The sequence below is a fragment of the Theropithecus gelada genome, chromosome 16 (genome assembly GCF_003255815.1).
Source record: "Theropithecus gelada isolate Dixy chromosome 16, Tgel_1.0, whole genome shotgun sequence".
Classification (NCBI taxonomy): domain Eukaryota; kingdom Metazoa; phylum Chordata; class Mammalia; order Primates; family Cercopithecidae; genus Theropithecus; species Theropithecus gelada.
The window spans coordinates 52,992,405-53,014,844 of record NC_037684.1 but is presented as its reverse complement, the minus strand read 5'-3'; the positions used below and the strand labels follow the sequence as shown (position 1 = coordinate 53,014,844).

The 22,440-nt window shown below is 55.9% G+C and overlaps 1 protein-coding gene across 1 annotated transcript; it reads right to left on the bottom strand.

Moving 5' to 3' along the window:
• Window positions 1-8,289: 8,289 nt before the first annotated feature.
• Window positions 8,290-19,364, bottom strand: ENPP7 (ectonucleotide pyrophosphatase/phosphodiesterase 7). Its single transcript, XM_025363095.1, has 6 exons — window positions 18,891-19,364; window positions 16,660-16,805; window positions 14,738-15,364; window positions 13,132-13,351; window positions 12,318-12,464; window positions 8,290-8,705 (listed from the first exon to the last, which is right to left on the bottom strand). Exons 1-5 carry the CDS (start codon window positions 19,360-19,362, stop codon window positions 12,334-12,336), a joined length of 1,596 nt encoding a protein of 531 aa, XP_025218880.1. The 5' UTR covers window positions 19,363-19,364; the 3' UTR covers window positions 8,290-8,705; window positions 12,318-12,333.
• Window positions 19,365-22,440: the final 3,076 nt, after the last annotated feature.

Sequence of the window (22,440 nt, the reverse complement as noted above, 5' to 3'; positions counted from 1 at the left end):
GAAACTCCGTCTCAAAAAAAAAAAAAGTTTGAATAAATTATTCAAATAATTTCAATAATTCGATAAATTATTCCATGTGCAACTTACTGAGGAATTGTCAGAATTCCCACAGCAGCTGCATCGTTTTACACTCCTGCCTGCCATCTCTGAAGGCTGCGATATTTCCGCCTCCTTACCAACACTTACTATTTTTTTAAAATAAAAAGTTCTAGCCATCTTAGGGGGTGTGCAGTGGCATCTCGCTGTGGTATTAATTTACTTTTCTCTAATGATGGGTGGTGGAGGTGTCATCTTTCCTGGGCTGCTGGGTGTTTGCACTGCCTCCCTTGCTTGTTATCAGCTGTGGACAGTGGACAGGTCACTCCCCTCCCCTAAACCTCAGTTTCTTCTGTCCAAAAAGGAACTGGCCTAGGGTCATGGCCTCCAAGTGTCTTTACCCACATGGCCTGGAAAAGAATTTTAAAAAATAATGGCCCCTGACACCTTTTAAGATTGACAGCTACCATTTTTTCACCATGAAGTTTACATGGTTGCGAAGTATGTGATTTCCAGCATACTGTAAATTTTGGCATTTAAAAAAATAAAACTGCTCTTCACTCTGTAGAAGCCAAAGCTGACATTTTATCCCACTTCCAGTATCATTGAAGAAGTCACAATTCCTCAGCTGAAACCAAAAATCACAGAGTCCCCAAATTATAAAACCTTAACTGCTTCCTGTGGACCTGGACTCTACAGCAACAAGAATTTTAGCTGACTTTTGCTTTTCCCAGCCGGTGTCCTAGCTTTTAGGATTAGTGTAATCACGTGAGGAAGCTGCCGCTAACCACCGGAGGCACAGTAGTGTAAATTTACTAACCTTGATTCTCTTGGGATTTTTTTTTTCCCTTTAAATACTTGTTGGATTTTTATATTTGGTGAGCCAGTCCTTCTGAAGTCTGACTCCTTTGAAAGAAAGCTTTTTTTTTTTCTAAGTGCAGTCTGCCTCCAGTTTTCCTTGGGCAATCCTTTTAAGTGTATCCAAGGAAATAGAAATAAGGTAGCAGTGTGACCCAATAAAAGGGCAGGTTCTTTTTGATCCTTTTCTCCTTTACCTCTGGGTTCTGTTTCATTTCTTCTACAAAACTTTATTTTAATAAAAATTTTTATGTTTGAAAGTAATTCACTGATCACCCAAGCATATGTCTGCAACAAGAACAGGCACGTGAATTATTCAAACTTTAAAAAATATTAACCTATGTCTTAAAAATGCTCATGAAGTAAATTCTTTTAAAATTAGACCAGGTCTAGAAATAACAATATTTGAACCATCATTTAGATTTAAAATATTTTGTTTCCTGTGACTCTAAGGCTGTCAGTATTTAAAAAATTTATTCTGCATTGAATATTAAATTGAATTATTAAATTGATCAAACCAGCATAAATATATTAAAATTGCAGTATATGTTTATTATATACATAAAAGTAAAATTTTTGTTGGACTACATCTCTTAATGAGATGGATGGGACTGTATTTTTTCCCAGTGGTTCAGGTGTCATTGGGTAAATATTATTTATTGTCTAGGACAGAGGCCAGAATCAATTCCAAACCTGTTTTTATTTTTATGGGCTTGGACCGTGAGAAAACTCATTTATGTAAATTGATCCGTGGTGATGGACAGTTCTCTTAGGGTTGCCTCTCCACTGTTTGAACCTCTTCAGACACTGAAGCCAAAAGTCACACAGTGATCTGTCACCAAAACCAAAGCCGAAAACATAGCCTGATTGGGTTCTCCAGTCGCCGGGAGAGACTGGGGCCTTCGGGGGTTGCTTTCCCGGCTCCGCGGGTGCGCGAGTGGCCCGGGTCCCTGCCCCGCCCCAGAGGTGCCCCATCCCTCCTCCAGCCCCACGGGATGGCAGGGCGACCTCTTCCAGGGCGCGGTCCGGGCTAGGGACGGAGCCATCCCGGGGGTGGGGGTCCCGAGGCCCAGTTCCTCGCGCGCCCTTGCGGGACCGCACCCCCGGCGGCCCAGGCGCGGGCAGCCCTGACCTGGGCGGGTTGCGCGTGGGCTGTGCCGCGCCCTGGGATACCGTACCCGGTCGCTCCCTGAGGCGCGGGGCGCGCAAGGCCGGGCGAGGGGCCGAGGGTCCGGGGGACTGCGCTGACCGTTCCGTCGCGGGGTGCGGGGCCGGAGCCCACGGCGCTCCCAGAGGCCGTCGGGCCCCCAGGGTGCCCCGCAGGGCCCGGCCGCAGAGAGGGCAAAGATGTGGCGGCCGGCGAGGGGGAGGGGGTGGCACTAGCCTGCTGCGCGTGCGCCGACCCGGGTGCGACGCCTGCCGCCCGCCCTACCCATTACGGCCCACCCCGAGGGCCTGTTGCCATGGCTTGTCCGCCCGCGTCGGGGTCCCGAGTGGGTGTGTGGGGTGCATGCGTCATGTAGCGTGGACAGGGCTGCAGCGTGTGCGGTGTGGGTGAAGGGTGTTGTTCGGGCGCATGTGGGGTGTGTGGCTGGTTGTGGCATGAGGTGGTGCACACGGTGCCAGATGTGTGCAGTGTGTGCGTGTGTGTTTTGTGTCTATGGGTGGGGGGAAGGGGTGGCAAGCGCATGAGTGTGCCTGTAAGTGTGCCGGTGTGTAGCGTGCGTGGATGCCCGTCGCAGATGTGTAGTGTGTGTGGAGCGTATGCGGGGTGTCCGTGTCCCGGTCCCGCCTGAGCCCCAGCTCTCGGCTTCTTGGACTGTGGTGGTGGCGGCTGTGGCGCGGGATCCGAGGAGCGCAGCGCCGCGCGTCACCATGGCAACAGATGCTCCTGCAGCCCCCGCGCCGCTGCGGTGGGGAGGGGGCCCTGCGCACCTCGGACGGCGGGCGTGGGGGAGGGGAGGCTGCTCGTCCCAAAGAAGCCCGCGGAGGAACTGGGCTGCCCCGGCAAGCACCCCGGGAATCCTCCCTCGCCTTGACATCTCTCCTGGTGGGGCGCCGGGGCAGGGGTCGGGACGCGGTACCTGCTGCTTGCCTGGGGAACCCGGGGACCTCACTCGGGTCCTCTGCAGGCCTGGAGCTGGGGACAGAGTAATTCCTGCTGTTTCTTTCCCTTGAGAGGCCCCGCACCAGGTGTTTGCAGCTCCTAGGTCGGAAGCTGCAGGCGTGGTTATTCCCCCTTAGGATCGGCTTGTGGGAGATGAACGCGCCCATTCCAAAGACGGGGCCAGGCCTTAAGGAGTCCAGGACGGCATCGCAAGCAGACTTGTCGGTTACATGAACCTACAGGTGCTCCTGTTCCGACCCGGGACACAAGGAAAGGCTGATAGTGAACCAAGGAAGTCCCTGCCTTTGACAGAGGCTGGACGTCAGTGCAGAGGAGAGAATCTAGGCCCGTGCTCCCTGCACTCTGGAAAGACAGAGCTTGTTTGCATAAGCAAGCAGCCCCTCTGTGGGAAGGGGCTGGCCAGGCCCCATTGGGATGGAGCCTGGAGGCATCTGTGCTCCCCTACCTCCTCTGCCCAGTGCCTGGCCCAGGAGTGGTGCTGCCTTTTCATCCGTTTAACCTGAGGATGGGCGAGACCAGCTTTCACTCCCTCATGCATTCATTTATCCATAACCTTTATCAGGTGCAGCGATTCTGCAGTGTGGGGTCCAGGCCAGCAGCAGCGAAATCACCCGGGCTCTGGTCATAAATGCAGACTCTCAGGCCCACCCCAGACCTGCAGGTTCAGGAGTGTGGGAGTGGATGCGCGTGACCCGCCCCGCGCCAGATCTCACAAGGCGATTCTGAGGCTTGTTCAGATTTGGAAACCACTGATCCAGGGTGGTCTTTGTGCTAGGGATGGGACTGCTGATTCCTTCCCTCAGGGGATCCTCCCCGCCCCGAAAAACCTGGCCCTGAGGGTTTCAGTTCTCCTCTCTAAACTACCAGTGCTCACTTGGGGGTCCATCTAGGACTTCAGCAAGCAATTATCCTTGACCACTATCTCAAGGCTGGGTCTAAGCTTGACTGAAGCTTTTTCAGAGAAGGAGGAGGAAGAGGAGAAGGAGGAGCTGGAGAAACAGAAGGGAATTCTCAACTCTCACTGCTTCAAAAGGTGCCCGAGGAAGTGAGGAAGTGAGGAAGGCTTCCAGGAGTGTTGAGGGGCCCAAGAGCGCCGCCTCCTGGTGACAGTATACAGAGCTGACTCTACTGGGGAGGGGCCTCCTAACCAAGCTGGCTTTGCTTTGCTTTGCTTTGCTTTGCTTTGCTTTGCTTTTCTTTGCTTTTCTTTTCTTTTCTTTTCTTTTCTTTTCTCTTTTCTTTTCTCTTTTCTCTTTTCTTTCTTTTTTCTTTTCTTTCTCTTCTCTTCTCTCTTCTCTTCTGTTTCTTTTTCTTTTTATTTTTCTGAGACAGAGTTTTGCTCTTGTCACCCAGGCTGGAGTGCAGTGGCGCGATCTTGGCTTACTGCAACCTCTGCCTCCTGGGTTCAAGTAATTCTCCTGCTGTAGCCTCCCGAGTAGCTGGGATTACAGGTGCCCACCACCATACCCAGCTAATCTTTGTATTTTTAATAGAAAGTTTCACCATGTTGGCCAGGCTGATCTCAAACTCCTGACCTCTGGTGATCCACCTGCCTTGGCCTTCCAAAGTTCTGGGACTGCAGGAGTGAGCCACCACGCCTGTCCCCAAGCTGGTGTTCTGTGTCCCAGTGGTGTGACCTGCCTTGCCAGAATCACCCCAGTCAGTACCTGGATGTTTTGTGTGGTACTGCTAGCACCTGGACTGGCTAAATTCAGAGAAGGATCTGGGTTGACAGGTCTGTGTGGATGATGTATCTGTGTGACTTGTCCCCAGTCAGCTCGAAGTGGCTCCAGTATGCAGTGCATGGCTTTGTGTCACCTGTGGTTTTCTTCCAAGTCTGTTTCAGTTGGGCTGATGGTAAAATGAGCTTCACACAGTCAATTGCAAGGTCGGTGTTGAGCAGTCCTGACTTGGTCATCCGATAGCCAGGAAGGGTGCAAGGCACCTGGGAAACACCGTGCATTCGGCAGGGAAGACTGGGGGGAATCTTTGGATGCTGCCCATGGGAGGCCAGTGCTACCCTCCAGAAGCTTCTTGGGCTGGCCACATGGTTGGTGGGCAGAGGAGGCAGGCCAGAGCTTGATGACCCCCAGCAGGTTTGCTGTTGGTCAACCTCTTGTATGTAATTTGTCATGTTCCCCAGCCACCTTAATTATTACTTAGTCAACATTTCTCTTTAAATCAACTCATTCTTTGTTACTTAATATGATTTTTTTTCTTGAGACAGTGTCTTGCTCTGTTGCCCAGGCTGGAGGACAGTGGTACAATCTCGGCTGACTGCAACCTCCAATGCTCAAGCGATCCTCCCACCTCAGCCTCCTGAGTAGTTGGGACTACAGGCATGCACCACCACACTTGGCTAACTTTAAAACTTTGTAGAGACGAGGTCTCACTATATTGCCCAGGCTGGTCTCGAACTCCTGGGCTCATGTGATCCTCCTGCCTCTGCCTCTCACAGTGCTGGAATTACAGGCATGTGCCATTGTGCCCAGCTAATTTAATTTTTTAAAAGACATTTTTGGCTGGGTACAGTAGCTCACTGCTTGTAATCCCAGCCCTTTGGGAGGCCAAAGTGGGTGGATCACTTGAGGTCAGGATTTGGTGACCAGTGTGAAACCCAATCTCTACTAAAAATACAAATATTAGCTGGGTATGCTGATAATTACAGGTGGCAGGCACCTGTAGTCCTAGCTACTTGGGAGGCTAAGGCAGGAGGATCACCTAAGCCTGGAAAGTGGAGATTGCAGTGAGCTGAGATTGCGCCACTGCACTTCAGTCTGAGTGACAGAGTGAGACTCTGTCTCAAAAAAAAAAAAAAAAAAAAAAAGAAAAAAAGACTTTTTTAAGGAACATCAAGAGATCCCTTAAGTTAGGCTGGGCGTGGTGGCTCATGCCTGTAATCCCAACACTTTGGGAGGCCAGGGTGGGCGGGGCGGATCAGCTGAGGTCAGGAGTTTGAGACAAGCCTGGACAACATGGTGAAACCCCGTCTCTATTAAAAATACAAACATTCGCCTGGCGTAGTGGCACACGACACTACTCGGGAGGCTGAGGCAGGAGAATTGCTTGAACCCGGAGGCGGAGGTTGCAGCAAGCCGAGATTGTGCTTTTGCACTCCAGCCTGGGTAACAAGAGCGAAACTGTCTCAAAAAAAAAAAAAAAAAAAAAAAAAAAAATCGCTTAAGTTAATTTTAAAAAGGAAAAAGAAAAAACAGATGTCAATGAAAAATAAGTAGCACTAACCAAAAATTGAAGGTGATTATAGAAACAAATACAAGGCAAATCAAGCTGTGGCAACCGTCCATCCTATGCTGTTGCTTGGCTGCCAGAGCTCTGAGCCTGGTGCCTCTCTTCATGTCACAGAAGACACCTGTTAGGGGTGGGGTTCATGGACCAGAAACGTTCTGCTAGAGAAGCAAGAAGGCTTGGAGGTGGGTCTAAAAGAGTGAATGACATTCTCACGATTTGATACAAGGTAATTGCCGCCCTGTCTCTTCCTAATAATACCCAGGCCTTCCATGTACCAGGCCCTATCCGCAGCTGTTTGTGAATATTAACTCATGTTATCACTGAGACCACCCTATGAGACAGGTCCTGCCACTGGTCCTGGATTTACAGAGGAGGACAGGCCCAGAGAGGTTAGCAACTTGCCCAGGACCACAGAGCAGGTGTTGGAGAGGGGAGCTGGATTTGTACTGGGACTGTGCTGCTCAGGGCGGCACCCCTGACATTTGACACCCAGGGCTGCACGGATAGGAAAATCAGCCCCCCGTGCATGCAGCCAGGCCTCAGCCCCCTGCTCCTGACCCCCGAAGCTCCATCAGCGAGTGCTCGGTCAGCCACCAGGACTCTCGGTGCCTTTGTGACACTAGACATCTGGGGTAATGGAATACTGAATGTGAGACAGACTTGGTTATTTTTCTCTCTCTCCTCTCTTTCTCCTCTCTGTTTCTTTTCTTCTTCTGTGGATGAAGCAATTCTCACAGCTCCTGTTGGCCTAACCCCTGCCACGCTGACGAACAGGGCTGAGCAAACGTGGTGGTGGTGGTCGGGGGGCTCAGAGGAAGGCAGGGCTTCTCTTGGAGACCGGGCAGTGGCAATGCTGGCACCCGTGAGTGCTCCTCACTCCGAGGACGTGGATGTGGACTCTACCTGGTCTCCTCTGGCTGGGCAGGGGGCAGGCTCAGGCCGGCTGAGACTGGAATTGGGTCTGTCCAGGGAGGGTCCCCCGCCTCTAACCCCGGCCCAGCCACAAAGCCAGAGCTTGTGCAGGTGGGTGGCTGGCCTGGGTGTCATGGGGTGTGGCTGCAGGCACTGGCATGGGGACCGGGGCAGTCCTTCCAGGAAGAGCAATTGGATTGTGGGCCAGGGGGCCCACAGGCCAGACCAAAGTCCAGGCTCTTCAGGCTGAGGCAGGGCTTCCGGTCAGGCTGCTGCGGAGAGCAGGCTGGGATGGGCCCTGGAGATTCCATGGAGCTGAAGCCACAGGCAGAGGCAGGAGACCCCGGGTGGGGGTGGGGGCTGGGGGCCACGGGCTTTGGAGGCAGGGAAATAGGCAGATCTGACAAACTCAGACTTCAAAACCTGTGTCTCCCAGCATCCCAGCTGGTTTACTCTGCGGAGTGGCACTGACAAACCCAGCACCTCCCAGGGCAGGATTTTAATCCTCCCAGGGGCTGCCATTCTTGAGCACCTGCTTGGGGCCAGCCTCTGTGCCAACCTCCCCGCAATGTGCCCACCTCACTCTCAGGTACCCCAGGGAGGTGGGCATGGTCCTCATTATCTCCCTTTTTCAGATGAGGAAACTGAGGCTGGGGAGGGTCAACTGCTTTGCCAATGCCACAGCATTTGGTGGGGGGCCAGGGCTGGAACATGAGTTGATCTGACTCCAAAGCCTGTGCTCTTAACCGAAGGGTCTCTCGGCTCCTGGCCACGGCCACCCCCGTCCCGTGTCAGAGCCAATCCGCGCGACTTTCTTTGCGGTGTTTCCGCCTTGTTTAACGTGATTTCTTGCTGAGCACTGTGGCTTACAGATGCTGCTTCCCTTGTCGTTCAAAAAAGCCTCCTCATGCCTTCCCCCCTTCCTTTTAGGAAACTCACCCCTTTTCCAGGACTGGGCAGCCGTCCAACCAGGGCCCACCCCTAACGAGAATGGAGGGGTCCCTGGGGCTTGTGAAGCCTGGCAAGGAGTTAGAGATTTATCCCGCGCTGGGGCCAATGGTGGGACCGTCGGGAAACCAGCAGGCTTTAGGGAAGAGGCTCCCCTGTGCTGACTGTCGCGGCTTGGCCTTTATTCCCACGGGTGCTTTGTGCCGGGGCGGGCCCTTCCCAGGTGAACAAGGCCGGGTCTGCAGATCCCCGCGCCCGCAGAGCTCCCGCGTGCCCCCGCGTGGCCGCAGACGGCAGCACCGCTTCGGGAGCGGGGTTTGCAGGAGGAGGGGCCCGAGTGGGAGGGGCACGGGCCGGGGGCCGGTTATGGGACCTGCGCGCCGGAGGCCCTGGACCTGGGCTGCGGGGCTTATTACCAGCACCATAACAGCCAAGCAGGGGCTGGTGCTGCCGGGGACAGTGGCATGCAGCCTCTGGCCTGGGATAAGCTGGGGAGGCAGGGTCCGTCGGCCACCAGCAGAGCATCACAGCGAGACAGCCGGCCCGGGGCCTACGGGCAGCTCCCGGAGGCTTCCTGGAACAGCAAACAGCACGAGTTGGCCTGGGAGGAGAGGATGGGGCAGGCTGAGGGCAGGTCTGATGGGACAGGTGAAGCAGAGGTGCGATTGGACTGGGAGGGAGGGATCGTGGGAAACAGGCTGGGGGGCGGGTGGGGGCGGTGGGGCGGCAGGCAGTGGAAGCGGGCAGCGCTGCCAGACTGCGCGGAGAAGGGCCTGTGTGGGGATTCCTGGGAGGGCACAGGTGCGCGGCAGGTGTGGACATGGGGGTGGCGTGACGATGTGAGGCTTCAGACCCTTCTCCCAGGGCTGGGAGGCGAGGGGTGAGCACTGTCCCAGGCCTGGCTGGCAGTGTGCGGATCCCAGGAGGCGGAAGAGCTTCCCCTAGTCTTCTGTCTGCTTCTGGCTGGAGAAGGAGGACTCTGTAAAGTCAGGGCAAGGACTGCGTCCGTTCCACAATGTGCCCTTAACTGGCCACATGTACTTTCAACATCACCTTTAAAGAAAAGAAAGGGGCCCAGGAACTGGGCCCAGTGGCTCATGCCTGTAATCCCAGCTCTTTGGGAGGCCAAGGCTGGAGGATCGCTTGAGGCCAGGAGTTCGAGACCAGCCTGGGCAACATAGCTTGCTTTTTTAAAAAAGAATTAAAAATTTAAAAATTAATTGGGCATGGTGGTGTACACCTGTAGTCTCAGCTACTCAGGAGGCTGAGCCCAGGAGGTCGAGGTGGGAGGATTGCTTGAGCCCAGGAGGTCGAGGCTGCAGTGAGCCGTGATTGCATCACTGTACCCCATCCTGGGCCACACAGTGAGAATCTGTGTAAAAGAAAAGAAGCTGGCCACAGAAAACAGCCTAGTTCCAAATGGAATTTACCAGGCTGTGATGAAAACTTCGGACCCCCCAGCTCTTAGCCACCTGCACAGCCCAGCAGATGCTGCTTGCGAAAGATGATTCTGCAGGCGTCTTCCCTACTTTGTGTTCAGTGACCTCACTTTGGTAGCTCAAAATGGGCCACGGTGGGAGTACTGATGCCACAGAAATGGGTAAGGGCCAACATCAGGGCTTTTTGAGGGGTATCTGGAGAGCCGGTTTGCTGGGATGCCGCTGTGACTGCCCCTCTGGGGAAAAGCCCTGTGAGAATGTGCAGAGTCACGTGGTCTTCGATTTTCCGTGCTTCAATTTCCTTGTGTGTGAGTCTGAATAATGACGTTTTCTGAGTCCCTCTCTTGGTTAATGTGGAGAACAAATGGTTGTGGACTCTGGCGCCATGGAAACCTTATCATGTCCCTGCCTAGTGCTGGAAGACTCGCTTCAAGGACCCAAGCCCCTGAGCACAGAGAGGCAGGCGTTGTGGCTGAAAGTACTCGGGACCAGGACCTTAAAACTGGCATTGACACACCACCGGCCACTCTTTGGCACCCTTGGACCAGTCAGCTAACGCCTCTGGGCTCCGGCATCTTCATCTGCAGGAGGGGTTTGGGCTGAAGGGTCCTTTGTTCCCCTTCCGGATGTGACATTTGGCATGCATGGTCCTCTCCACCACATACATCTCCACATTCCTACTTCTCTAAACCCTAAACCTGCTCCTTTCTCTTTCATTTATTTATTTTTGTAGAGACAGGGTCTCACTCTTGCCCATACTGGAGTGCAGTGGCAAGAACAAGGCTCACTGCAGCCTCCACCTCCCAGGCTCCAGCGATCCTCCCACCTCAGTCTCCCCCCGAGTAGCTGGGATTATAGGCATGCAGCACCATGCCTAGCTAATTAAAAAAAAAATTCCTACAGAGACAGGGTCTAACTATATTGCCCAGGCTGGTCTTGAACTCCTGGGCTCAAGCGATCCTCCTGCCTCGGCCTCTGGAAGTACTGGGATTCCAGGTGGAAACCATTTTGCCCAGTCTCATTCCCCTCTTGATTCATGAAAAGCTCTTGGCGTTTTCTGTCTCACCAGCCCCGCCTTCTCAGTGAGTGGTGTGGTCACCATCTCTTCTCAGTCCACTCCTTCTGGCTGGGGGCTTTCATTGAGTCCCATAGCTTGTGTTGACAAGTCTCAAATTTAAATTGCCAGACTAAACTGCATCCCTGGGTATGGACTCATCTGCACAACCTGTGCCCAGGACAGCTGCACATGGCCGCGTCACCAGCATTGAGACTGATCACGGCCGAAGCAAGTCTCAGCCTCCCCGACTCCTGTCCCCAACATTTTAGCATGTCAGCAAGTGGCTCAAGACCCAAGCATTGGACCCATCCTTCATTTTTCTACTTTCTTCACCCTCCTGCATAATCTGTCCACAAACCTCGAATGTCGTGCCTCTTAAAGGTATTTGGAATCTGTGCACATTGCAGCTTCTCTACCCTTGCCACTGGAATGTCCTGCTGGGCCCTGCAGCAACCTCCAAACTGGCCACTTCCTGCTCCCGTTTCTGTCCCTGGCCCAGCAGTGAGACCCACTCGTTTAATCGTCAACCTCAGACCCTGTGTGACCTCAGCTTGGGGCTCCCCGCTGTGTATCCAGCAACCTCCTGCCTTGGGGCTGTGGTCAGCTCCTGTTAGAGCCTCGTTCTGTGCCAGCCTGCAAGCACACTGGCCTTCTGTCTCATCCAAAACACGCCGAACCTGTCCCACCGTGGGGCCTGTCCCTGGCTCTTTCCCCTGCCTGGAATCTCTTTCCCAGAGCCTGGCATGTCTGGCTTCTTGTCATTCTGATCTCTCCCTAAATCCACCTTCTCAGAGAGGCCATTCCACGCTGGGCAAATGAAAAGGTAGTGCCTGCCTCGCCGCTGCCTGTGGCTGTCTCTTCTCCGCCATCACCAGCATCTGAGCACTCTGCCCATGGATTCATTGGCTTTTGTATCCTCTGCTTTCTTGTGCCTTTAAATGACAGGTTCCAGACTCCAGGGCCTGGACTGTCTTGTTCGACTGTTTTGTATCCTGAGCCCACCAGAGCCTGGCATGGAGCTGGCTCCCGTTACATATTTTTGGGATGAATGAATGACTTTCTTCTGCTTGGTCTAGGAGGCTGTGGCTGCACAGACAGACAAGGGAGCACTGTCCTCAGAGGCTCCCGGGGAGTTCCAGGAACACAGCCCCGGAGCTCTCCTCCCAAACGCACCCCATGCATGTCCTCGGAGGCCAGCTTCCAGAGAGTTCCAGGAATATAGCCCTGGAGCTGTCCTCCCAAACACACCCCATGCGTGTCCTAGGAGGCTCCCGGAGAGTTCCAGGAACACAGCCCCAGAGCTATCCTCCCAAACGCACCCCACACGACGGTTTCCGAGCTATCCCCAGAGTGGAGCCCAGAGATGGCAAGAAGGAGGGGAGGCAGCAGCTCTGGCCAGAGGCTGAGGGAGTTCTGGCTTTTGGGGGAGGGTGGGAATTCTGGCCACTGGTCCGGGTGGTCTGCTCTGGAAAGACCTCCTCCAAGCCCAGAGCAGAGAGGCTGGAAGGGTCAGCCGCGGGATCTCAGGGGTGATCGGTCGCCTCTCTGTGGCAGCCGGGTTAGTGGGAGTCACCCACTGGGTGGGGCCTGGCAGCTCAGTTCTGGCTGCCTAGGACTGTAGCCGGACATCAGGGTGGAGGGCCAGGGAGCGTGGGGCCACCCTCCCGCCTCTGCTTTCTGGGTCTCTGACCTTGAGCCATGGGGTGTTATGCGACCTCAGACAGAAGAATCATGGTCCCCAGCAGTCCCATCACAACGAGGGCCCAGCTGCTGGGCAGGACAGCAGACCTTCCGTTGAGCGGGAGAGCAGGCCTTCCGTCAGGCGGAAGAGCAGACTCTAAGGAAAGCCAGAGGACCCGTGAGGGAGAGAGGGATGGCTCCTCACCCCAGCTCCCCCACAGTAGACTCAGGGTCCTCTGGTGGTCCCCACGAGCCCCCCACTTCCTCTTTCACCGCCGCCTTGGTCCCATGGCCCTTGTCCACCATGGCACTTCATAGCCCTGCTCAGGAGGGCCCAGCCCTCTCCAGCCAGGCCCCCACCAGGGTCGCCACCTTGTCAGTTTCCAGGTGACTTTTGTCCCCCGGATGGGTCAGGTTCAGGTGGGGAGGTGTGTGCGCGTGGGAGGCTGATACAGGAAGATTCTAGAAAGGAGGCCCTCAGGTTGCCGTGGTGGGGAGTGGGGAGTGGGGATCCAGCAGCCAGGAGGTGGGCTCTGCACAGCAGGCCCGCCTGGGCCACCCTTGCTTTGAAGGCCACCTCCGTCCCCTTCTTGAGCAAGGCTGCCCACTCCTCCCGCTCGCCCTCTTGTGCTGCCCGAGATGCATGAGGTGCTCCTGAGAGGTCACGTGTTGTGGGAATGTGAGGGATTCTGGTGTTCCCCAAAGCCAGGGGAGGCAGCCCCACTCAGGGTTTGAGGCGTATCCTGGTCACAGGCACGCAGGCACCCACGTGTGCACACCTGTGCACACCGAGCAGGCCGGGATTTGGGGCACCCTGCCCTCACCTGTGTGCAGCATAGGCAGCAGGGTAGCCGGGTCCCCATCGTTGGCCTCGGGCACGATGCCCAGCAGCCGGCACATGAGCTCGTACACGTGGACGCTCTCAAAGGGCTCCACCTCCAGGCCCGCCTTGAAGCTGGGGCCCACAGCACGGAAGATGGTCTTCATGTCCATGTCTTTGTTGTCAAAGCCGTGCTCCCCATTGTTGAACTGGACGTTAACTCTCTGCCGGGGAGTGGTAAAGGGTCCTGGGTCCTTGCTGGGAGCAAGAGACCCTCTCCACCTACCCTATCCACCCTACGAACGCCCCCTTCCCCTTAGGAAGGAGCACCAATATGGGGGCTGGAGGGGTTCCAAGACTCAGTTTCCCTGAATTCTCAGCGTCTGGAGATCAGTCATCCTACAGAGTGAAGTTCAGGGAAGGTCCAGTTAAATGAACGGAGACCAGACCCTGAGTAAATGGGAGTGGAGCGAGCAGCTCCAGGCTGCGGGCCCTGCCTCCTGGGTGGTGGTGAACGCTGGCTCCCATCGGTCACTTCCTTTCCGGGGATGTCTGCTCCCTAATCTGTGCTTTGCTTCTGGCTCAGCACAACTGTGCTCTCTGCTGAGGGGAGGTCGGGCTCCTGCCTCTTTCCTGCCTCCTCCCTGTCACCCTTGGGGCTGGACTCCTACACTTTACCCTGGACACGTAGGGCACACACACACGCCTATCACACAGTGCTCGGACGTGACGGGTACAGTTGTGCACACACACTCCCACTGCCTGGTGCCTGAATGTGGGGGGCACACACAGATGTGCACACACAGATGTGCACACACACACTACTGCATCGTGAAGGGTGTGTCCCTTCAGTGCTGATGCTCCTCAGACTGGGGGCCAGCTAGAAATAGGGAGTGCCTCTATAGAGATGGAAGGAGAGGCCAGACGCAGTGGCTCACCCCTGTAATTTCAGCACTTTGGGAGGCCAAGGCAGGAGGATCCCTTCAGCTCAGGAGTTTGAGACCAGCCTGGGCAATATGCAAAACCCTGTCTCTACAAAAAATACAAAAATCAGCCAGGTGTGGTGGCTCACACCTGTAATCCCAGAACTTTGGAAGGCCGAGGTGGGTGGATCACCTGAGGCCAGGAGTTTGAGACCAGCCTGGCCAACATGGTGAAACCCTGTCTCTACTAAAAACACAAAAAATTAGGCATGGTGGCAGGCGTCTGTAATCCCAGCTACTCGGGGCTGAGGCAGGAGAATCGCTTGAACCCGGGAGGTGGAGGTTGCAGTGAGCTGAGGTTGTACCACTGCACTCCAGCCTGGATGACAAGAGTGAAACTCTGTCTCAAATGAAACCAAACAAAACAAAACGCACACAAAGATTAGCCAGGCATGGTGGCATGCACCTGTGGTCTCAGCTACTCAGGAGGCTGAGGTGGAAGGATCCCTTGAGCCTGGGAGTTTAAGGCTGCAGTGAGCTGAGATCCTGCCATTGCACTCCAGCCTGGGCAACAGAGCAAGACTCTATCTCAAAACAAAACAAAACAAAACAAAAAACAAACAAAAAAGGAGACCCAGAGCCCGGGGAGGGAGCCCCCAGAGGTGGTGCCTCCAGCAGGCGACTCACCCCGTGGATGACGTAGCCAAGGTCGCTGTACATCAGCAGGGGTGTGACTCTGGGGTTGCTGGCGTAATGGAAGGCCTCGGGGAACTCCTCCTTCTTGTAGACGTGGAGCTTGGGGTGGGCATCCTTGAGCGCATTGTACACCTTCTCCAGCCTCCCTTCTTTAGGGAGCAGCATCCCGTTTGGTCCGTAGTCCAGGAGCTCAAACTTGATGTCCTGGAAGGTGAAGTTGGGGAACTTGTGGAATTCGACCAGGTCGCCAGCCTGCTTGTCCACGGTCGTCATGCCGTGGTCAGATGTGATGATCAGGTTGAGGTGGTCTGTGAGGTGGTTGCGAGCAATGCTCTCCCGCAGGTAGCCCACGGTCCGATCCACCTGCCGCACCATCTCCCTCCTCTCCGGGGACTCGGGGCCGTACTTGTGGCCCGTGGAGTCTGGCTCCCCGAAGTAGAGTGTGACCAGATCCAGGTCCTCCTCCGTGAACCACGCCATCACCGTGTCGATGTTCGCTCTCCACTCCGTCTCATTTTTGTAGTTGTGCGCGATGCCTTCCTTCCGGCTCCGCGTCACAGCCACCCCTTGGTAGGTGACGTTCCCGCCCGGGTAGAAGAAGGAGCCAGCCCTCAGACCCTGCCAGACAAGGCAGCGTGAAGGACAGGACTCCTCAGTGGGCGCCCCTCATCCCATGCCTGTGAACACATTTGTCCCCCACCTGCCTCCTTCTCTGTTCCACCCACCCATCCCTGCTCCTCGCTGCAGCTACGGGGCCTTCAGTTTCTAAAACATCCCTGATCTCATGCTCTATGGGGGGTAAAACCTGATTTTATAGAGGAAGTGACAGGTGCCCACTGGACTTGAGCACTAAACGAGACATCAGGGTAAAAATGTTCCTAGATACGCAGTGTCTGCCTCATCACTGGGCTATGATGCCTGCCTCGAGGCCACACTGCCCAGAAAGCATCTCCTTCTGAACTGAAGTCTGGCCTGCCCTGCTGGGCTCTGGTCCGGGCATGAGTCTCTCTGTCTGTCCACCTGTGTCCCGTCCACCTGCCCCTCCAGCCTTCTGCCTGGCCGCCTGTCTGCCCCTAATTCGACTGCTGCTTTATTTAGAATTTGTCTGTCCCCCCAGCCCTCTGTCCACCCCACCTGCCCATCCACTCCCCCAGGATATTCTTTCATTGGATCAAGCGCCTTGAGATGCCAGGGTCTCTACCTTGGCTTCCTGCTTGCAAGCCTGTGGAAGGAGCCCTGAGTATGTCTATGGATCCTTCTGGAGCGAGGGAACTCCGGCTTGAGTGGATACCTTGGCTCTGGGGTGGGCATGGGCTCTGACGTTTATTCCAGCCTCATCTTGGAAACCTCCACTGACTTTGTTTACTGGAAGCCTCGCCTCTGGGCCAGGAAGCCCCCAGAGCATTGCAGACTGGGTGGGAGGTGGTCCTGGGTCAATACTGTAACCCACCTCTCATTTTATCTTTGGCCCCTTAGAATTTAGCTGTTCAGCTCTGACAGGAATGTGGGAAAGGGAGAAAGTCGTGTAATTGTTAAATGCTTTCTTGTTGAGTCACAATGATCTTCCCAGCCTGACCCTCACCCCCAATGCTGCAGGGCCCAAGGGTGCAGTTCTCCCTCTGACTAGGGGGACAGAGCAATCCCTCTTGCTCCCAGGGCCCCCCAGGGAGGACTGGGCAGGGCTGTGTCCATGGGCCGAGCCGGACATAGCTCACTGGTTAGTCCTCACCAGCACCCACCACCTGCCCATTCTGGGGCCCTACTTCACACTCTTCTGTGCTAGGGTAGGCCAGGAGCCCCGAGACCCTGGAGTGGGGAAGGGACCTGCGGTGGATCTCACATGGTTCCAAGCCTCGCCTGGGCCTAGGTGCCCCCATGCTCTGCAATGTCAGTGTGGGTGGGGGTGACATTACCTGCCTCTGGGCCGTGATCCAGATGGGCACGCTGCCATTGTCCCACCACCTCTGGATGCCCAGCGTGGCATGGTAGGGCAGCTTCACCTTGCTGGTGGTGTTATAGTACATGTTGTGAACCACCCCGTGGTTCTCGATATATTTGCCTGAGGGAGGAAGAGGTGCAGAGGGTGGCAGGATGGACTGGGGTCACAGCGAAGGCCGGACCCAGGGCTGGAAGAGGCGAAGTCAAAGCAGCCTCGGTTTCCCTGTGTGCTGGGTGGGGAGTGGGCCTGGGGCAGGGCTGGGAGGAGCAGACTTCTTTCTGCGCTGCCCCGTGGGAGCCAAGGTTCGAGGTCATGTCCGAGACAAATAGACATGTGTTCTTTGAGCTATTGTACCAATTGCACTTCCACTTTCAGTTTGTCCTGCAGCTGGACGGGCACATAGGCACGAATACATGTGCGGGGATCCTGGTGGCAGACTTGTTTGCTTTAGCAAAAGATTGCGGGTGACCCCCATGGCCATCAGGAAGGCACTTATTAAATAAATGACAGCCCAGCCATCAGATGAGATCCCGGGCAGGAATTTCAGTGAACCACATGGAGCTCCAGGAGATTTTTTGAATTTATTTTTGTACAGGAAGCACGTGCACATGGTACTAAGCCCAAAAGGTGCAAACGGAGAGATGAAGTGGAGAAGGTCCCTCCGTCCTCATCCGCGATACAGAGAAACCAGGTGGCGCACGGACGGGAGAACTGCACACCTCCGTTTGTGGTTAGAAGGGGCCGAGGTTGCAGAAAGGCTGGTGTGGGGATCAGCTGCTTGTGTTGGGGTGAACGGTGTCCCACCACGTTCATGCTCACTTGGAACCTTAGCGTGTGTCCTTATTTGGAAATAGGGTCTTTGCAGTGTGATTAGCTAGGGTAAGGGGATGTATACTGGAGAAGTGTGGACGCTAAATTCAGCGACTGGTGTCCTTGTGAGAAGAGGAAAGTTTGAATACAGACACACACGGGGAGAGACCCTGGGAAGGCGTAGGGAGAGGTTGGAGTGATGCTGCCACCAGCCCAGGAATGCCAAGGATTGCGGAGGCCCCGGGAGCCAGAAGAGGTGAGGAGGGAGCCTCTTCTGCTAGAACCTTCGGGGCGGGTGCAGCCCTGCAACGCCCTGGTTTTGGCCTTCTGGCCTCCAGAAGCGTGCGGATCCATTTTTGTGGGTTTAAGCCAGTCTGCAGTTCTTTGTTGCAGGGGCTCTGGGACACCCACGCAGGGTCTTTGGAGGATGACCCAGGTTTGGGAGGTGGGCAAGCCCTTAGGGAGGGCCAGGGGTGTTTGCTTTTCAACTCTCTAACACCTTTTTGGCGGTACTTGGCTCTTTATTATTTTAATATTGTTTATTTTTTTGACACAGGGTTGTGCTCTGTTGCCTAGGCTGGAGTGATGTGGCGTGATCGCAGCTTACTGCAACCTCTGCAGCTCACTGCAACCTCTGCCTCCTGGACTCCAGCAATCCTCCTGCCTCAGCCTCCTTTTTTTTTTTTTTTTTTGAGATGCAGTCTTGCTTTGTCACCCAGGCTGGAGTTCACTGGTGCGATCTCACCTCACTGCAACCTCCACCTCCTGGGTTCATGCAATTCTCCTGCCTCAGCCTCCTGAGTAGCTGGGATTACAGGCATGCGCCACCATGCCCGGCTAATGTTTGTATTTTTAGTAGAGATGGGGTTTCGCCATGTTGGCCAGGCTGGTCTCGAACTCCCAACCTCCAGTGATCTGCCTGCCTCAGCCTCTCAGTGCTGGAATTACAGGCGTGGGCCACTGCGTCTGGCCCCATATTTGGCTTTTAAAAAACCTATGTGTGTATTGTCTACAGCCTGGGCAGATCTGTCAGGGAGGTGTTGGGTGGGAAATGGAAAAGATGGAAGGGAGAGGGAGAGGCTGACACAGCCAGCTGGAGGGGCAGGCAGGGGAGGGGAGCCGTGGGAGTCATCAGGGAGCCCTCCACGCTACCCTCCTCCTGAAGCCTTCTGGGGTTGCTGCCCTGGCTGCGGCCACGGCTTTAAGGACCCCCCTGGTCATTTTTCTTTGTCCCGGATCTGTTGCTACCAACGGTGAGGATTCCTAATGGTCCCCTTGGCTGTGTCCTGTGCATGGAATGAGGACCTCTCCCCTTTATCCTGCACGACAGGGCTCTATGCCACCTGGTTTCTCAGGCCCTCCCACCCCCAGGCCCCATCCTGGGGCGGTACTCACCGGTGACCAGGGTGAAGTGGCAGGGGCTGGTCATGGTGACAAAGGCGGGGGTCATGTAGCGTGCCTTCACCCCGTCTCGGGCCATGGCATCCAGGTTGGGGGTGTCCACGTCCTGGTCATAGTTCCAGCGGAAGCCGTCGAAGGACACCAGAAGCAGCTTGTTCCGGGAGCCCTGACTTTGTACCGGTGCCCCGGCCCCGGGAGCCAGGAGCGTGGCCAGAGCCACAGTGAGGAGGATGGCTGGGCCTCTCATGCTGGGCCTTCCAGATGGACAGGCACACAGGGTGCATAGGACCAGCTCCTGCCGAGGAGGGCAAAGTCCCAGGGTCACCCGGGCTGATCTCATCCCGTGCGTCTTTGGAATGTGGCTGTGCACATCCCTGGGTTGTACCTCGGGAGTGGGCTCCCCAGCCGGGTCAGTGCCACCCCTGATCCCAGCCTCATGTGCGTGGGGTGGCATCAACTTGAGCATCTGCCTTTATTGCCAGCCGCGCCCTTGGGGCTCCAGGCTCCTCCCTCCCTCCCCAGAGTGTGGACAGTGACCCAGGGCTCAGAGCACAGCAGGAGCCCGTTCCACCAGGAAAGTCGTGCCCTCTCCCTCCCCCATAGCAGCCGGTGGTCCCTCTGTCCCAGCTCACCCTGACCCCAGGGGACCCAGGTGAGGGTGGGGTGGAACCCCCCTCCAGGCCTCTAGCGGTGCATGGGCCTCGGGTCTGCCTGGGTGAGGGCCTGTGGGGCAGGCTTCCCATGGTCAGGGCCAGGACCAAGCCTGGGTCACAGCATGGCCTTTTCCGGGGGGAACCCCAGGCTGGGTGCCTCTTCTTCTCCTCTTGCTCCTGTTAAGGGGCTCCTGGAGCTTGGTGAGCAGACCCGAAACCCGATGGCTCCAGAGCAGCGTCCTGCGTGCCTTCCTTCTTGGGGTGCTTCCTTCTTGGGAATTTCAGAGGGGGCCTGGGGCTCCGGCGTTCTTGCTTGATGGGCTTTTTGACAAGGGGTCAGAAGAGGGGGACTCCCTTGTTACCATGGGCACATGAGAGGTGGGAGAGGAACCCCTGGATTCAGCGTGCAGTTCTCCCTTCCTCCCTCTCTGCCATCTCTCCTTCCCCTTTCTCTTATTCTCTCTGTCTCTATCTCTCTCCCTCTTTCCTTCTCTGTATGTCTCTGTCTCAGCACCTATTAAGCACGTTCTGTGTGCCAGGCATGGTTCTAGGTTCTGGGGACACAGAAGTGAATGAGACAGACAATGATCCTGGTGGCCTCCATTCGAGTTGGGGACACAGAAAATAAAATGAACAAAGAAGAAAAAAAAGATAGTTTTCCAAAAGAAAGGAAGGCAGGAAGCCGTGATGGAGAGGCTGGTGGGGTGCGTGGGGCAGCACTCCGTGGTGGCTGGTTGGGTTTCGCTGAGAGGATGGTGGAGGTCAGTGACTCTGGGGGACCATGAGCCAGGGGAGCGGGCATGGGGCAGGTGGCAGGGGCGGCAGGGCCGGTCCCGTGGGGCAGGTGACGGTGATTCTCATGCCAGGCAGTGGAAGCCAGGGGTGGGTTTTAAGGAAGAGAGTGACATGAACTGATCTAATGCTAAAAAAGCCCTCTCCATTTGTGGGTGAAGGTTGGACCAGAATGAGGGCAGAATGAACACTGGGTGCTCCCTGGAGAGGTGACTGCCTGTGTCGGAACAGGAGCTATTGGTGGCCTGGACCAGGGTGGTGGCTGTGGGATGGGGCTGGGTTTGAGGTGGATCCTGGAGGTTTTGCTGAGAGGTGGTGCATTGGATTGCATGGTGGGAGGTGGTGCACTGGATTGCATGGTGGGAGGTGGTGCACTGGATTGCATGGTGGGAAGACGGAAGGGCGTGGCTGGGGGTATTGTCACAATTTCAATCTGGAGCCACACACCTGCCGACAGTGGCCCCAGCCTTCCTTAAGACCTTTGCCTGGCTGCGGCAAGCAGACGCTGTCTCAAAGCGATGGCCGTGGCACTCAGATGACACCGCAGACGCTGTCCACAGCCTCCCCAGGCCAGCCAGCCTTTCTTGACCCAGGTGGGCAGGGACCACTGGTACGGATCCCCGGCCGCCCCTGCCTGGCTGACTGGAATACACTCTGAAGGAGGACTCCGTGCCAGTGACCTTCCTTCTTCACACTTCTGTGCACCAAAGGCTGAAAACCAGGATGGAGTGACTGCCCGGTGCCTACAACCACCACATAGGGTGCCTCCTCTGCAGGGCTGGGGCTCAGGGCGCCCAGAGGTTGTGCCTCCTCCCTGGGGAGCACAGACCTTGGGGAGGGTAAGAATCCCTGTGTGTCAGGGACACAGGTTGCGATGCACGCACAGGGGGAGTGCAGGCGGCTTCAGGAGAGGAGATCAGGCTTTGCTGGCACCAGCGTTGGGGGAGGCCCACAGGATGCATGGAGCCAGGAGAGAGGGCAGGAAGGCTTCAGGCAGAGGGACCAGGCATGGAGGAAGGGAGGCACCCGGGCTCCCGAGGGGGTCGACCAGGAGCCTGTAGGCCATGGCGGAGTCGGGATTTTCCGCTGTGGGAGAGCTGGTTAGTCGTCCCCTAATATCTGTTCTCTCCCTTTTCCGTGATAAGATGGCTGCCAAGAAGAAAGACTACATTTCCCAGCATTCCTTGCAGCAAGGCATGCCCATGTGACCACATTTTGGCCAATGGGGCAAAAGGAGAATGTCCTGTACATTCTCCAGAAGCTAGCTTTGCTTCTCTTCTTTTTTGATTTTTCCTCCATCTGACGTCTCCGGCTGGCAAGCCACCCTGAGCCACCTGATGAGGGGCTCCCTGGGGATGGCCGGGGTGCGCAGAACGGGCCTGGTCCCCAGCGTCCTGTGTAGTAGCTCAGCTCCAGGCTGCATTCTCACAGGGAGAATACAACACACTCTGCCTCGTTGCCGTTTCCATTATTTTGGTTTCCTGTCACTCTCAGCGGGACCTAGTTCAAGCTGATAATAGAATTCCAGGCCTGGAGGGCATTGCTAGGTTCAAGCAAGAGCTGGCTGCGGGGTGGGGTTCCAGAGGGCCGCCAGGGAGGCAGGGCCTGAGTGAGGAGCCAAGGCCGTGGTCCGGGGGCCTGGCCAGGCCTCTGCTGGGGTGCATTTGGGGTGTGCTTGGGGCCGGTGCAGATCTTGGTGGCTTGCAGGTCTGGGTCCATGGTTCTGCAGGTTCTCTTGTCAGTCCCCGGGGTTGTGCAAATTCCTGGTCCTGTTCACCCTCTTACTGCCTGGGCCTGGTCTGGAGATGGCATGAAAGGTCTGCTCCTGCTCCTCTCAGGACATCCCAGCCATGCTGGGGTAACTCTGCCTCTGGTTTTTGGCTCTGTACCTCAATCCCGCTTTGCTGGGGAGCTCCTTGGGTCACCCCACATAGGTTTCCGTTTTCTCCCCGATCTCATAGAGCACTTGGATGGAATGGGTGTGCGGTGGTTGATCTTGGATGGAATGGGTGTGCGGTGGTTGATTTTGGATGAAAGGGTGTGCGGTGGTTGATTTTGGATGGAATGGGTGTGCGGTGGTTGATTTTGGATGAAAGGGT